Source organism: Pinus tabuliformis, chromosome 9 (genome assembly GCF_031772625.1).
Source record: "Pinus tabuliformis cultivar Carrire ecotype Pingquan chromosome 9, CPIR1, whole genome shotgun sequence".
Lineage (NCBI taxonomy): Eukaryota > Viridiplantae > Streptophyta > Pinopsida > Pinales > Pinaceae > Pinus > Pinus tabuliformis.
Genome location: NC_142307.1, coordinates 123,840,033 through 123,855,992, shown reverse-complemented (window position 1 = coordinate 123,855,992; position 15,960 = coordinate 123,840,033). Strand labels below are relative to the sequence as shown.

Genomic DNA, 15,960 nt, shown 5'->3' with positions numbered 1-15,960 from the left:
TTTGCGAGGCTGGTATTGCAAAGGTTCGACCAGTTCAAACCCTAACTCCTTATATCCCGACCTCGTTGGGGACATGCAAAGAAAAACAGATAAAAAGCAGACCACTCTGATACCACTGATCCGAATTTAAATAGGAACACAATAAATTACAGATGTAACCATACATATAGAGATGCAACAGAAATAATACTTCATTTCATTACTGTAAAATATTTAAATATGCTTACAAACATAAATGAAAATAAACTAGCTAGGGTGATGGTAGCTTATCTCTGAGAAGAGATGTGGCAGCTACATGCCTCTGAACTATGTTACAATGAGGCTCAAAGGCCTATTTATTGTTGAGAAACAATGGAAAACCCTAAACATCCAATAACCTAACCCTAGGAGATGAAATGCCAAACTATGGGCCCCATTTTGGGTAAATTGGTACATCAACTTCTCGGGGTCGTAACTTTGGCATACTATCTCCGTTTGACATGCACAATAGGTCGTTAGAAAGATCTATCTGAGGACTACAACTTTTGGAAGAGAAACATCAATCCATGGACCCATGTTGCTCCCAGATTTCCTAAAACCTGTCGTTTAGGGCCTCAAAACGGCTTCGAAAGTTCAGGACCCGAAAAACTGCTAAAAAGTAAATTGTGCTACAATTAAGAAAACTGAAAAACTGAAAGAGACAGTTGTGGGGGTCCAAGTGGGATAGGTGGGTGGCCACCAACATCCACCTGGATCATTCTCCCCCCTTAGGAAGAAATGGTCCCCATTGCATTGAGTTCCTCCATATGTTGAACTTGGTCCCTGGTGAGTTGTTCCGCAATCTCTGATGTGTTCAGTAATGGTGGGAAGCATGGTCGAGGGCGTTCCACATTGAAGACTTGGTTCAAGAGAAGGAATGGAGGAATGTTTTGCTCCAAAGCATTGTTTCCCACACCCTTGGTAATGTTGTAAGGAACATGTCAGAGTGGTCTGAGCTTTTGATGGGCTCTTGTAAGGCGTTCTTTCTGCAGATGTAACCAAACTTTGTTGCCCATCCAAAACTTGTATGGTACCCCTATGGGTGAGGAGAAGTTGTTCCTGTGTTCTTTCATGACCATATCCCGTTGTTGTTGCTGCTGTGTGGAAGAACCCTTCACAGGGTTCATGGATGTGGCGACGATCTTCCCCTTACTTTGGGAGCGAACCAGACAGAAAATGAATTTCCTAGTCTGGGAGATGAGTTTACTGCCTTTCTTAGCAGTGATCAAAGAGGTGGTGGTAGGTGGGGCTACCTCCGGTATCCTGTATAATGAATTACCCAAAGTAATAATAACAGTTTGATGCCTTGACTCATACACAACATGTCACCTCCATAAGTATGGTTGGCCTAATAGTACATCACAAACATCAAGAGGTGCAACATCACACAATACCTCATCTGTGAAGGGCTTGATGTTGTAGGGAAGGCGACACTGCTGGCAGACTCGGAGATCTCGTCCTTGGTGAAGCCACCTGATACTGTACAGTTGCAACTGTGGTGTAGTTGGTAGGCTCAACCGCTTCACTACCTCTGCTGAAATGAGGTTCTTTTGGCTCCCACTCTCAACAATGAATTGCAGCGGCAAACCCTTCACCCACATTTGCGAGTGGAAAAGACGCTCCCCCTCCTCTAGATCTTCGGGCTCATTCTTCTGGACCTTGGTGGTGGAAATAGTGGCGTTGGGCTCCACATCAATGATTTGTTTCCCTTTGTCATTCCCATTGTTAGGTTCTGACTCAGGGTCGAAACATGCATCTGATTCGGAAGCCTTCAACTCGGCCACCAATGACTGCTTGGTCCAACACTCACTTGCGTTGTGAGTGGGCCTCTTATGGAACTCACAACACTTGTCTGTGTCCTTCTTTGACTTCGTGGTGTTGTTCTTTTCTTGCGGCTTCGACGGGTTGTCTTGGGTCACCCCGCCTTGGCTTTGTCCTTTGTTCTTTGGATTCGCAGATCCAAAGTCTCACTTCTTTTGTTTAAACTTATGCTCAATTTTGACAGTGTATTGGTATGCCATGCCAAGCGAGGAGATGTTTAGGAACTCCATCTTGTCTTGGATGTACTAGTGTAGGCAGCCGCGGTACTTGAGTACCAAATGCAACTCAGAGTCCTTGATACCCAACTGTGTGCAAAAGGTATGAAAAATGTTTGTGAACTCCCACACATCTTGATCCCTTCCTTGCCACAGTATGGTCCACTTTATGTATTTGTCCTCATAGCTTTTGACAGGGTAGTAATGCTCCTTGATGGCATCCCAGAATGAATTCTAAGTGGGTGTGGCTGAAAATAGTGAGCCCGTACTTTCATCCTTCTGCTCACAGTAGGTTTCCCACCAGTCCTTGACGTGGGGGGCTGCTTTGAGAAGAGCAAAAATAATCTTTTCCTGACTCAAAAAATCATGAATAGAAAAATACCCTTCTAGCGGATTTAACCATTTATCTACAAAATTTGCATCTATCTGACCCTTGAAGATGGGGATTTCAAAATTAAGTTGTACCTTAAAGGGTGTGGTGTTTCCAGAGTAGCTGTTGGAAGTCGATGCGTCGACTCTGGGTAGCTGTTGAAGGATCTGGGAAAAGTTTTCCATCATCACATTCTTTTGTCACTCGAGGGCTTCTTCGAGCAAGATTGTAATAGGATATCCTACCCCCTCGTATTTCTTTTCATCCACCATGGGAGGCCGTTGGGATTTGCGAGGTTGGTCTTGCAAAGGTTTGACTAGTTCAATCTCTAACTCCTTATATCCCGACCTCGTTGGGGACATGCAAAGAAAAACAGAGAAAAATTAGACCGCTCTGATACCACTGATCTAAATTTAAAAAGGAACGCGACAAATTATAGATGTAACCATACATATAGAGATTCAGTAGAAATAATACTTCATTTCATTACTGTAAAATACTAAAATATGCTTCCAAACAAAAATGGAAATAAACTAGCTAGGGCAAAGGTAGCTTATCTCTGAGAAGAGATGTGGCAAGTACATGCCTTTGAACTGTGTTACAATGAGGCTCAAAGGCCTATTTATTATTGAGAATGATCCAGGTGGATATTGGTGGCCACCTGCCAAGTCCACCTGGACCCCCACCATTGTCTTTCTCAGCATTTTCAGTTTCCTTAATTGTAGCACAGTTTACTATTTTTAGTAGTTTTTCGGGTCCTGAACTTCCGGAGCCTTTTTGAGGCCCTAAACGACGTTTTTTTGGGAATCTGGGGAACATGGGTCCATGGACCCATGTTGCCTCCCAAGTGGTAGTACTCGGATAGATCTTTCTAACGAGCTATTGTACGCGTCAAACGGAGATCATATGCCAAAGTTACGACCCCGGGAAGTTGATGTACCAATTTACCCCCAAACGGGGCCCACAGTTTGGCGTTTCATCTCTTAGGGTTAGGTTTTGGAATGTTAAGGGTTTTCCATTGTTTCTCAACAATAAATAGGCCTTCGAGCCTCATTGTAACACAGTTCAGAGGCATGTAGCCATCACATCTCTTCTCAGAGATAAGCTACCATCGCCCTAGCTAGTTTATTTCCATTTCTGTTTATAAGCATATTTCAGTATTTTCCATTAATGAAATGAAGTATTATTTCCGCTGCATCTTTGTGTATATGGTTATCTCCGTAATTTGTTGCGTTCCTGTTTAAATCCGGATCAGTGGTATCAGAGCGGTCTGCTTTTTCTCTGTTTTTCTTTGCATGTCCCCAACAAGGTCGGGATATAAGGAGTTAGGGCTTGAACTGGTCGAACCTTTGCAAGACCAGCCTCGCAAATCCCGACGGCCTCCCATGGCGGACGAGAAGAAAGACGAGGGGGCAGGAGATCCCATCAAAATCTTGCTCGAAGAAGCGCTCGAGCGACAACGGAACGCGATGATGGACAGCTTTGTGCAGATCCTTCAGCGGCTACCCAGAAGCGGTGCATCGGCTTCCAGCAGCTCCTCTGGAAACGCCACACCCTTTAAGGTACAAGTTAATTTTGAAATCCCCATATTCGAGGGTCAGATAGACGCCGATGTCGTAGATAAATGGTTAAATCTGCTAGAGGGTTATTTTTATGTTCATGAATTTTCGAGTCGGGAAAAGATTGTTTTTGCTCTTCTCAAAGCAGCCCCCACGTCAAGGACTGGTGGGAAACCTACTGCGAGCAGAAGGATGAAAGTACTGGCTCACTATTTTCAGCCGCACCCACCTGGGATTCGTTCCGGGATGCCATCAAGGAGCAGTACTACCCTGTCGGAAGCTATGAGGATGAATACATAAAGTGGACCACGATGCGGCAGGGAAGGGACCAAGACGTGCCGGAGTTCACCAATCTTTTCCATACCCTTCGCACAAAGTTGGGTATCAAGGATTCGGAGCAACATTTGATACTCAAATACCGTGGCTGCCTGCACAAGTACATCCAGGAAGAAATACAGTTCCTGAACATCCCCTCGCTCGGCGCAGCATACCGGTATGCCGTCAAGGTCGAGCAGAAGTTTAAACAAAAGAAGCGAGACTTTGGATCTGCGAATCCAAAGCAGGGGAAAGGTGCCCCTAAACCCACAGAACAAAGGACAAAGCCAAGGCGGGACAGCCCAAGACAACCAGCCGAAGCTACAAGCAAAGAGCAACGCCGCGAAGCCGAGAAAGGACACTGGAAAATGGTGCGAGTTCCATAAGAGCTCCACTCACAACACAAGTGAGTGTCGGGCCAAGCAGTCACTGGTGGCTGAGCTAAAGGTGTCAGAATCAGATGCATGTTCCGACTCTGAGTCTGAACCCGATAAGGGGTATGAAAAAGGGAAGCAGATCATTGATGCAGATCCCAGCGCCACTGTTGCTACCGCAAAGATCCAGAAAAATGAACCCGAAGATCCAGATGAGGAGGAGCGTCTCTTCCACTCCCAGATGTGGGTAAAGGGCTCCCCGATACAGTTCATTGTTGATAGCGGGAGTCAAAAGAACCTCATTTCGCCAGAGGTCGTGAAGCAGTTGGGCTTACCGACCACAGCACATCCACAACCATACACCATTGGGTGGCTTCACCAAGGGCGAGATCTTCGCGTGAGCCAGCAGTGTCGCCTTCCATACAACATCAAGCCCTTCACGGATGAGGTATTGTGTGACATTGCTCCCCTTGAAGTTTGTGATGTATTACTAGGACAACCATACTTGTGGAAGCGACATGTTGTGTATGAATCAAGGCCCTGTGCTGTTATTATTACATTGGGAAATAAGTTGTTCAGGATACCAGAGGTAGCACCACCTGCCGCCATCTCTTTGATTACTGCAAAACAATGCAGTAAGATCATTTCCAAAACCAGGAAATTTGTTTTCCTGATGATACGCCCTCAAGGGAAGAAGAAGATAGTGGCCGCGGCCTCCAAACGGGGCCCCTCTACACGGCAGCTACAGATGGATAAGATTGTAGAGGAGTACGAAGACATCTTCACCTCCCGGCAGGGGTTCCTCTGCACTCTCAAGTCAAGCACTCCATCGATCTGACCCCAGGTGCGCCGCTACCCAATGGACCAATTTATCGGCGCTCTATTCTGGAGAACAATGAAATCAAGAGGCAGATTCAGGAGCTCCTGCAGAAAGGTCACATCCGTCCGAGTTCTTCGCCCTGTGGGAGCCCGATAGTATTGGTACAGAAGAAGGATGGGACGTGGAGACTCTGTATTGACTATCGGGCGCTGAACAAGATCACTGTCTGTAATAGGTACTCGATCCCGCGGATTGATGACCTCCTAGACCAACTAAAGGGGGCGAAATATTTCAGCAAGATCGATCTGAAATCAGGATATCACCAGGTACCAATTGAACCCTCAGATGTGTGGAAGACTGCCTTCAAATCCAAGGAGGGCCTCTTCGAATGGTTGGTCATGCCTTTCGGATTGACGAATGCTCCTGCAACCTTTATGAGGCTAATGGATGACATCTTGCGGCCATTCACCAACTCCTTTGTAGTAGTATACTTGGATGACATTCTGATCTTCAGCCAAAGTTGGGAAGAGCACCTCCACCACATCCGACAGGTTCTCCAAACACTGCGGCAACACAAGCTATGTGCCAATTTGGAGAAATGCACTTTTGGCATGACCGAGGTTCAGTATCTGGGATACATCATTGATGAACAGGGGGTGCATGTCGATCCAGCCAAGGTCCAAGTCATTCGGGATTGGCCCTCTCCAACCACTCTAACAGAGCTCCGCAGCTTTCTAGGTCTTGCCAACTTCTACCGCAGGTTTGTGTTGGGATTTTCTCATATTTCTTGGCCCTTGAGTCAAGTCACCAAGGGCGGGGCGAAAGCAAAATTCTTTTGGTCTAAATCTCAACAGAAGGCATTCAGAGAGTTGAAGGATCGCCTCTGCACGGCACCAGTGCTCGCGTTACCAGATTTACAACAACCATTTGAGGTCGAGACAGATGCCTCTGACTATGCTATTGGGGCAGTCCTTACTCAACATGGACATCCAGTGGCATATCAAAGTGAAACACTTTCAGACACAGTCCGGAAGTACCCCACTTATGATAAAGAGATGTATTCCATTGTACAAGCCTGCCGACAATGGAAGCATTACATTTTGGGGAAGGAAACGGTCATCCACACAGACCACCGACCTCTGCAGTTCATACAGACCCAAGGGAAATTGCAGAATGATCGCCATCAGAAGTGGTCTACATACCTGCAACAGTTTCACTTGAATATCAAGTATAAAAAGGGCAGCACCAATAATGTTGCAGATTGCCTCAGTCGACCACTGATCATGGCGCTAACCACCGTGCTCAACTCTTGCGGGCACGAGACTTCTGATTGGCCACTTCTCTACAAAAGCGACCCAGAATTCGGCCACACATACCAGACACTCTTGGAGGGTCGGCAGGTTGTAGATTTTCACCTCCAGGATGCCCTATTATGCCACCTCGGTCACCTTTGTGTTCCTTCAAGCGAGCGTGCCAAGATGATTTGGGAAGCACACTACAGTCGGGCTGCTGGGCATTTCGGGTCGAGAAAACAGTGGCAGTACTGCAAAACTATTTCTATTGGCCGAATCTTCGACAGGATGTTGGAAGTACATCCGATCATGTACTGCCTGTGCCATTGCCAAACCGACCATTAAGAAGCAAGGCCTCTATACCCCGTTGCCTACCCCTAGTCGACCTTGGGAATCCATCTCCATGGATTACATGTCAGGCCTTCCTTCCACTAAGCATGGAAATGACTGTTTTTTTGTGGTCGTCGACAGGTTCTCAAAGATGGCCATTATGATGGCCTGCAAGAAGAATATCACAGCAGAAACCACTGCTAAACTCTTCTTTGAACGAGTGTGGGTGCACTTTGGGATCCCACAGTCTATCATCTCAGATCGGGACAGTCGGTTTCTCAGCACCTTTTGGTCCAGTCTCTGGTCAATGTTGGACACCAAACTCACGAAGTCCACAGCCTTCCATCCTCAAACTGATGGCCAGACAGAGGTTGTCAATAGGATGATTGTGCACATTCTGCGCATGTATAACTCAAAGCATCCTCGCACATGGGACGAGAGCCTCCCCTACGTTCAGCACAGCTACAACCGAGCTCTTCACAGCTCCACTAGCCATAGCCCTTTTCAGGTGGGTTTGGGATTCCAGCCACTATGCCCCATTGATGTGGCCATGCCACTTGCAGCTACTCACATGAATTCAGCTCATGTCCAGTCCGAAACAGATAAGGCCACCAGCTTCATTGAGCGCATCCAACATATTTGCCAGCAGGTCCATGACATCCTTGAGAAATCAAATGCCAAGTACAAGCAGCGACATGATCAACATCGGGTGCCACACAAGTTTCAGGTGGGCGACAAAGTCTGGTTGCATTTGCAAAAGGAACGCCTTACTGGAGCCTATCGGAAATTGAGACCACTCCGATATGGTCCTTACACCATTACTAAGGCTATGGGAGACAATGCATTTGAGCTCAGCATTCCCCATTCCTTGGCCTACACCCAGTGTTCAATGTGGACCGCCTTCGGCCATACTTTCCACCATTGCTAGACACATCCGACATTGCAGAACAGCTCAAACCCACAGAATTAAATCCAAATTGCATGGAACAAGCTGCAACTGATCGGATCATGGACACACAGACCAAGAACACTCGCCAACAGAATATCCAACTGTATCGAGTTGTCAAAGCAGGCCAACTCCTTCAGCAGGGCAAGTGGCTCACCAGGGAACAAGTTCAGCAGAAGTTTCCTCATCTCATGGAGGAGCTCAACGCAATGGGGACCATTGCTTCCTAAGGGGGGAGGAATGATCCAGGTGGATATTGGTGGCCACCTGCCAAGTCCACCTGGACCCCCACCATTGTCTTTCTCAGCATTTTCAGTTTCCTTAATTGTAGCACAGTTTACTATTTTTAGCAGTTTTTCGGGTCTTGAACTTCCGGAGCCGTTTTGAGGCCCTAAACAACATTGTTTTGGGAATCTGGGGAAACATGGGTCCATGGACCCATGTTGCCTCCCAAAGTGGTAGTACTCGGATAGATCTTTCTAACGAGCTATTGTACGCGTCAAACGGAGATCATATGCCAAAGTTACGACCCCGGGAAGTTGATGTACCAATTTACCCCCAAACGGGGCCCACAGTTTGGCGTTTCATCTCCTAGGGTTAGGTTTTGGAATGTTAAGGGTTTTCCATTGTTTCTCAACAATAAATAGGCCTTCGAGCCTCATTGTAACACAGTTTAGAGGCATGTAGCCATCACATCTCTTCTCAGAGATAAGCTACCATCGCCCTAGCTAGTTTATTTCCATTTCTGTTTGTAAGCATATTTCAGTATTTTCCATTAATGAAATGAAGTATTATTTCCGCTGCATCTTTGTGTATATGGTTATCTCCGTAATTTGTTGCGTTCCTGTTTAAATCCGGATCAGAGAAACAATGGAAAACCCTAAACATCCAATAACCTAACCCTAGGAGATGAAATGACAAACTGTGGGTCCCATTTTGGGTAAATTGGTACATCAACTTCCCGTGGTCATAACTTTGGCATACGATCTCTGTTTGACGCGCACAATAGGTCGTTAGAAAGATCTATCTGAGGACTACAAATTTGGGAAGAGAAACATTGGTCCATGGGTCCATGTTGCTACAAGATTTCTCAAAATTTTCGTTTAGGGCCTCAAACGGATCCGAAAGTTTAGGACTCGAAAAACTGCTAAAAATACTAAATTGTGCTATAATTAAGGAAACTGAAAAACTAAAAGAGACAGTTGTGGGGGTCCACGTGGGATAGGTGGGTGGCCACCAACATCTACCTGGATCAAGTTTCATCACGGTCGTTCAACGATCTATCTCAAATGTCGCACTTGTCGCTCAACCCTTTGGTCAGTCACGCTAAGCATATGTTGTCTTGTTGGTTCAAGGTGTCTTGTCATGAAGTCATGTTGAGTGTGTGTGATGAGCGCCAGTATTGCAGCAAGGATGCTGCAACTCCTGGGCTACCAATGTTAGTTATCAACCTGGGGTTCGTACAAACTTGACGGTGACAGTGCTATATGCATAAGTAAAAGTGATGGTTCTGCCTGTTGTCACTATTCAGCTGGCAAGAAACCACTGGGGTTCCAACTTAGGCTTCAGTAGAGTCAGAAGAAGCTTGATTATTTTATGTAAGAAAGGCAAATCTACTCTAAGTGAGTTACTCTACTGCAGTAATGGAGAAAGCCAACATGTAATGATAAACCACACCATACCCTAATTAACCATTTAAGAAGCTATGCTAAGCAGAAATGCTAAATCAACAATAAACAAATGCTACTATCTAAGTTGCAGAAGTAAGAAGCATCAAACAATACTAATGTGTAGGTAAAGAAACTAAACTAAATATGTTTTCACTTTTTTGGTCTTTTTATGCAAAATCAAGTATGCAAACTAATTGTTCTTATGGATGTGATAGGTGGATTGAAGGTGTTTGAGGATGGCTAGAAGGTTTATGAAGTTGTTGGATGGTGTGGAGGGGTCCTAGGAGGATTTTTGTGACTTCCTAGAGGTTTCCCATCAATTCGGCCTCAAAACAGGCCGTTTTAGGAAAACCTACATGATCCTGTAGGAACTACAGGAAACCTACAAGATATAGCCAAGAGCTAAATGTGAGGTGTTAGGACTGTTGGGAGGCTTAGGAGAGGTGTGTGATGGGTGGAATGGAGTGTTAGAAGGTCTAGGAGAACTCAGGAGTCAATATCCAAGATGATAGGTGGCTAGATTCGCTCAATGTGCTTGCGAGAATTTCAATGAAAAATGATGAAAAACTAGTGAGGGTGATGGTGAAAACAAGGGATGGCTAAGGTGGATGAAGTGGAAGGTGGTTGTTGGTTATGAAGTCTTGGTCTCCTCCCGATGCACCTGCTCTGCATAAAACTTGTGTCTTCCAAAAAGTTATGCAACAAGATACAATTTTATAAACTAGAAAAATAGAACTAATGAATCAACTGCCTATATTATGCATGAAGAAAGTTGTTGAAGGGAATGAAAGCATGAGTGAGATCTATTGTAGAAATGGATATGGAAAATATGACAATGAAATCTACCTTGCAACATTAACCAAATATTGAATTAATGACAACAAACTCCAAAGCTCATAAAAGGACTAGAAATCTGTGTTTTTGGGGCTGCTTAAGGGTCCCTTCCTCAAGTCATGGTCCTATAGGGAGGAAGTGAGGCCGAGACACCTGCTAACAACCTTGTGGTGATCCTTTTTCTCCTTTCTAACCCTCTACTTGAAATAAAGGCACACATGGAAGCAAACTATCATACAACCAATCTAATCTACACTACCTATAATGGAAATGCATCTAATAAGCAAATTAATAATTAAGCTATGAATCTAAACTAAACATACATGTACAATCAAGAGGAGCCTTGGCTACTAGGGTTGGGCCCTAACCCAAGAGCTTCAGCCCTCTGAGTTAACTCAGTGTTTGCTCAAAACAAAACTCATTCTTATTACCAAAACAAAAAATTACATCAAAAGAATTGTCACAAGTCTTGCAGCTCGAAAATAGAGTAGAGTTTTACAATCAAAAATCTGAATCCTACTGAGGTCCTAGGCCTCTCCACTTATACATCTGAAGTCTCCAACGACTTCCTTAAATTAGGGAGGCTCGGCTCCCAAACTTGAGATAAACTGGTGCTTTGTCTCTTACTTGCTCGACTACCTTCTAGTCCTCATGATTTCGCTGTTTGCACTCTGAGATGATGGAGGAATATTCGAATGGAGGGGTAGTAAATGAGGAGGATTTTCCTCCTATAATCCCTCTCCCTTGTCCCATTCGAGTTTTGACCTTGGTCTTTGCCAAAATTCCTTGATTTTCTCCTTTAATCCTGCATTAAATTCCCATTAGACTACAAAGCAAAATATCCAACTCTAACTTACCTCATAAACAAAATATAATCAAAAGCATGCAATAAGTTATGAGAATAGTTGGTTTGAATAAGCTAGGAGGTAAATTAAGACCCATATAATTACCCAATGATGAGGCTAATCATCACCCCCCCTACTGAAAGTGTTGCTCATCCTCTGAGCAACTTAGTCAATATCCATATCCTTCATGGCCCTGGTAGCCAACAATGTAAACTTTGAAACGGGAACTATAAACTCAAAACGGGAACTCTGGCCAAAAAACCCCAAAAAAACATCAAAAACAGTGCTAAAAACGAAAACTGTGTATACTGGAACGATGTTTTTTTTTTTTTAGGTGTCAATTTTGAACGTGTTTTAAAAATGGCAGTGACTACGAAATTTACTACGAAATTTTCGTGCAAAATATAGCTTCAAAACTAAAGTGTTGATACTGGAATAATGATTTTTTTTTTAGGGTCAATTTCAAACTTTTTAAAAAATGCTAATAAAACCAATTTTTTATGTCTCAAACAAAGTTAAATTTTAAGGAAAAAACACATTAATGTTTCTGGTAGAATATCATTTTTCTTTCCTAAGTATAAATTTAACATGTTTTCAACCACAACATGTTAGATACAAAAGAAATTGAAATTTTTTCAACTATAAAACTAAAAAAACATGACATTATGAACAAATTATATCATTGAATGAATTCAAAAGTCTTTATTTGTATACTGAATAAAACAAACATTATATCTCTAATTTGATATTGCATTGTAGATATTTAAACAATAAAATTTATCATACTTAAGACATAATCCAACAACATAAAAATGCTTCATAACTTCTCATTTAACAAAATATGGAAAACATTAATTTTATTTGAAGATACGATGCATACATCAGTTATATAAACTGTCTTAAACAATTATTCAAACTCAATCACCCAATAACCGTGGGTAGGTCGTCATTGTGCCCCCTTCCCCCCACCCATTACCGATCTTCCCATTCACCCATGCCCTCTTCCCCCTTCTGCCCTACCCATGCGCCAGCCCTTGCCCTTGCTACCCCCAACTCACCCACCCATGCACCATTTCCCCAACTCTTCCTTCCCTACCCCACAACTCTCCTCCCCATAAGCTCACCCCCTAACTCCCATTCCCCTCCAATCTCAACTCATCCCCCCCTTCCTTAATGTCGGCCCCATGGGCCCTCGCGCCCTACCCCCCTCCACCCTACCCCCTACCTTCCCCATCCCCCACCCTTACCTTACCCCCACCCCACGCCACCCCGCCCCCCTACCCTTACCCTACCCCCCCAACCCCTGCCCCCCCCGGCCGCGCCGCCCCCCTCCACCCCCTACCCTCCCCCCTGCCCCCCACCCCTACACCCCCTCCCCCCCCCCCTACCCCCTACCCTACCCCCCGCATTCCCCCCCCCCCCCCGCCCATCCTCGGCCCCCTCCCCGGCCCCCCCCCGCCCCGGCCCACCCCCCCTCCCCCTGCCCTCCCCGCCCCCCCCCCCCCCACCCACCTCCTCCACCACCCTGCTCCCCTTAACCCCTACCCCCACCCTACACCCCGCCCTACCCCTACCCCTACCCCTACACCCCCACCCCCCCCCCCCCCCCCCTCCCCTCCTCCACCACCCCACCCCTTAACCCGCTACCCCCACCCCCCTCCCCCTCCACCCCCCTTACCCCCCCGCCCTACCCCTACCCCTACACCCCCTCCACCCCCCACCCCTCCCTACCCCCTACCCCCGCATTCCCCCCCCGCCCCCTCCCCCCCCCGCCCACCCCCATCCACGGCCCCCTCCCCGGCCCCGGCACACACCCCACCCCGCACACCCCCCTCCCCCCCCCCCCCCCCCCCCTCCACTCACCCCTCCCCCCCCACCGCCCCTCCCCGCCCACCCCTCCCCCGCCACCGCCCCCTCCCCGACCCCCCCGCCCACCCCTCCACCCACAACGCCCCCTCCCCCCCCACCCCACCATCCCCCGCCCACCCCTCCCCCGCCACCGCCCCCTCCCCGCCCACCCATCCCCCGCCACCGCCCCCTCCTCGCCCACCCCTCCCCCTCCCCCTCCCCCACCCCCTCCGCGACAGCGGCACCCCGGGCCGCCCCGCCCGCCCGACCGGCGGCGGGTCGATTCCGGGAATCGACCTGCCGCCAGTCGGGCGGGGGGGGCGGCCCGTGGGTGGCGCTGCCGCGCACAGCGGCACCCCCAGGCCGCCCCGCCCCGCCGCCGGTCGGGCGGGGCGGGGCGGCCGGGGGTGCCGCTACGCATGCCGGGGAAACCGAAGCATGGAGGTTTGTAAATATTTATTTATAATGTGCCTTGTGGATTCAATTTTGACGTGAGTGTAATTTAGAGAACTAAGAATTTAGATTTTTTAAATATTCTTTATAATGCAATTCATAAACGTTTTTTTAAATATTCTTTATAATGCAATTCAGATTTCGAGCTGTTTCGTTAAAATCCAAAATTCATGGCTTAATCTAATGAAATTTCAATGTACAGAGGCAGCGCCACCCCCGGGCCGCCCCGCCCCGCCCGACCGGCGGCGGGTCGATTCCGGGAATCGACCCGCCGCCGGTCGGGCGGGGGGGGCGGCCCGGGGGTGGCGCTGCGCGCACAGCGGCACCCCGGGCCGCCCAGCCCCGCCGCCGGTCGGGCGGGGGGGGCGGCCCGGGGGTGCCGCTGCACGCGCCGAGGAAACCGAAGCATGGAGGTTTGTAAATATTTATTTATAATGTGCCTTGTGGATTCAATTTTGACGTGAGTGTAATTTAGAGAACTAAGAATTTAGATTTTTTAAATATTCTTTATAATGCAATTCATAAACGTTTTTTTTTATATTCTTTATAATGCAATTCAGATTTCGAGCTGTTTCGTTAAAATCCAAAATTCATGGCTTAATCTAATGAAATTTCAATGTACAGAGAAGAAGCATTCTGATTTCTATCTGGATTGGATGGAGGATCAAGACCTTAAAATCTAGAATTCATAGATTAATCTTATGAAATTTTAATGTACAGAGAAGAAGCATTCTGATTTCTATCTGGATTGGATGGAGGATCAAGACCGGCAATCGCATAGGCTGAAATATTACGTAGCGGCGGGCCTGGGCTTCGAAGCCGCGGTAGAAGAAGAGCTGAAATGTTACAAGAAATATTACACAGTCAGCGCAGTTCCTGCTAAGCCGCTCCACGTCACCGAGATAGTGATGCCTGATTGGAAGCCTCTATTGGAGAGCGCCTTCTCGTGGCTGGGAGATTGGCGTCCTTCGGCCATTCTCAGCTTTCTGCTGGCCTGCCATGACGCGGTACGACTGCCACCTCACCACATGCAGTTCGTGAAAGAGCTAATGAGGATCAGCTACCACAACGAGACCATCCTCGACAAGGAACTGGCGGAATTCCAAACCATATCAGCATTCAACCCCATAATCGCCACCCCTCGCAATGCAGACTGACCTCTTCCTGTGCTCCTTTTCGCTTTGCACGACAGCAGCAAAAACAATAATAATAAGACGACTGCGAAGTTGAAATGCCACGTCAAGGACGAGCTGGTGACCTGCGTGCGAAGGGATATGACGCGGATGAGAAGAATTGTGATGCAGGCGCAAGATCTGCGCTTCAATGCCGTGGAGGTTGTGGTGAGCAGGCTGCTGACATGGAGGCATGCTGCTCATTTCTTGTTTCTCTTGGCCAAGTTTCAAACCACGTTTCATGCCTTCGCTATGTCCAGGATGGATAGATTAGGTACCTTGCTGCCTCTTTTCTTTCAAACGTGGATTTCATTAATAGAAATATTTATTGAGGTATCAACTAAGGCTCGGTTGATTTTGCGTTTGTATGTTGAAACAATTCCGGTTTGGACAATCAAACCAGCGTAAGGAAGATCTTGGTGTGGTTCATGTTGTAAAAGTTCGGTGAATCAGTTCCCGTCTTCTATATGCAATGTGTAATTGCGTGAGACCATCTGGACTTCACCATTTTCTTCAAAATTCAAGATATACATTTAATTTTAATGTAATTGAATGTGTAATTGTGTGATACCATCTAGAATTCACGAATTTCATATTTTTGGGGGAGTAAGGAAAAATAAAATTTGAGATTCAAACATTTCAGAGGTCTGTCAAGCCACATCCTTGTTTCAAACATAATCGCTTTAGGCTTTTTAAAATTCGATAATAATAGTATTAGTATTGATGTTGGTATTTTATATAATAAATGCAATTGAAAAAGGACAGTGCAGTATATAGGAAATGGGATACTTTTGTTTAGAATGAATAGGCAATGGGATGAATTCATGCGAAAATTCATTCGATGGCTCCACTGCTAAACAACTTGATACACATCACGTCAACAGATAAATACGAAGTTGGGTCAGTTGCATAATTGAAGTTGCTTCACTTGTTTCAAAATTCAGTCAACGACTCCATTCTGTGGAGATTTTCAACTAGAGAATCTAATGGAAGTACCTCTGTACAAAAATAATATATAGATATTGAGAAAGGTAAGGTGGTTGCTGAGTTCGTTAAAAATAGTTATTGAAACCAGTTG

The 15,960-nt window shown here is 46.4% G+C and overlaps 1 protein-coding gene across 1 annotated transcript; it reads left to right on the top strand.

The window, feature by feature from the left end:
- The first annotated feature begins 13,676 nt into the window (after positions 1-13,676).
- LOC149147399 (transcription factor TGA2.1-like) lies at positions 13,677-14,867 on the top strand. The gene is made up of 2 exons (XM_089441817.1): positions 13,677-13,701; positions 14,431-14,867. The coding sequence occupies exons 1-2, from the start codon at positions 13,677-13,679 to the stop codon at positions 14,865-14,867; spliced, it is 462 nt and encodes a 153-aa protein (XP_089297943.1).
- Positions 14,868-15,960: the final 1,093 nt, after the last annotated feature.

Excerpts from the sequence above, each read along its gene's own strand:
- LOC149147399 (XM_089441817.1), top strand. The coding sequence starts at position 13,677 with ATGCCGGGGAAACCGAAGCATGGAG. Across the intron at positions 13,702-14,430 it reads GGGGAAACCGAAGCATGGAG|AGAAGAAGCATTCTGATTTC; the intron begins GTTTGTAAATAT and ends TTTAATGTACAG.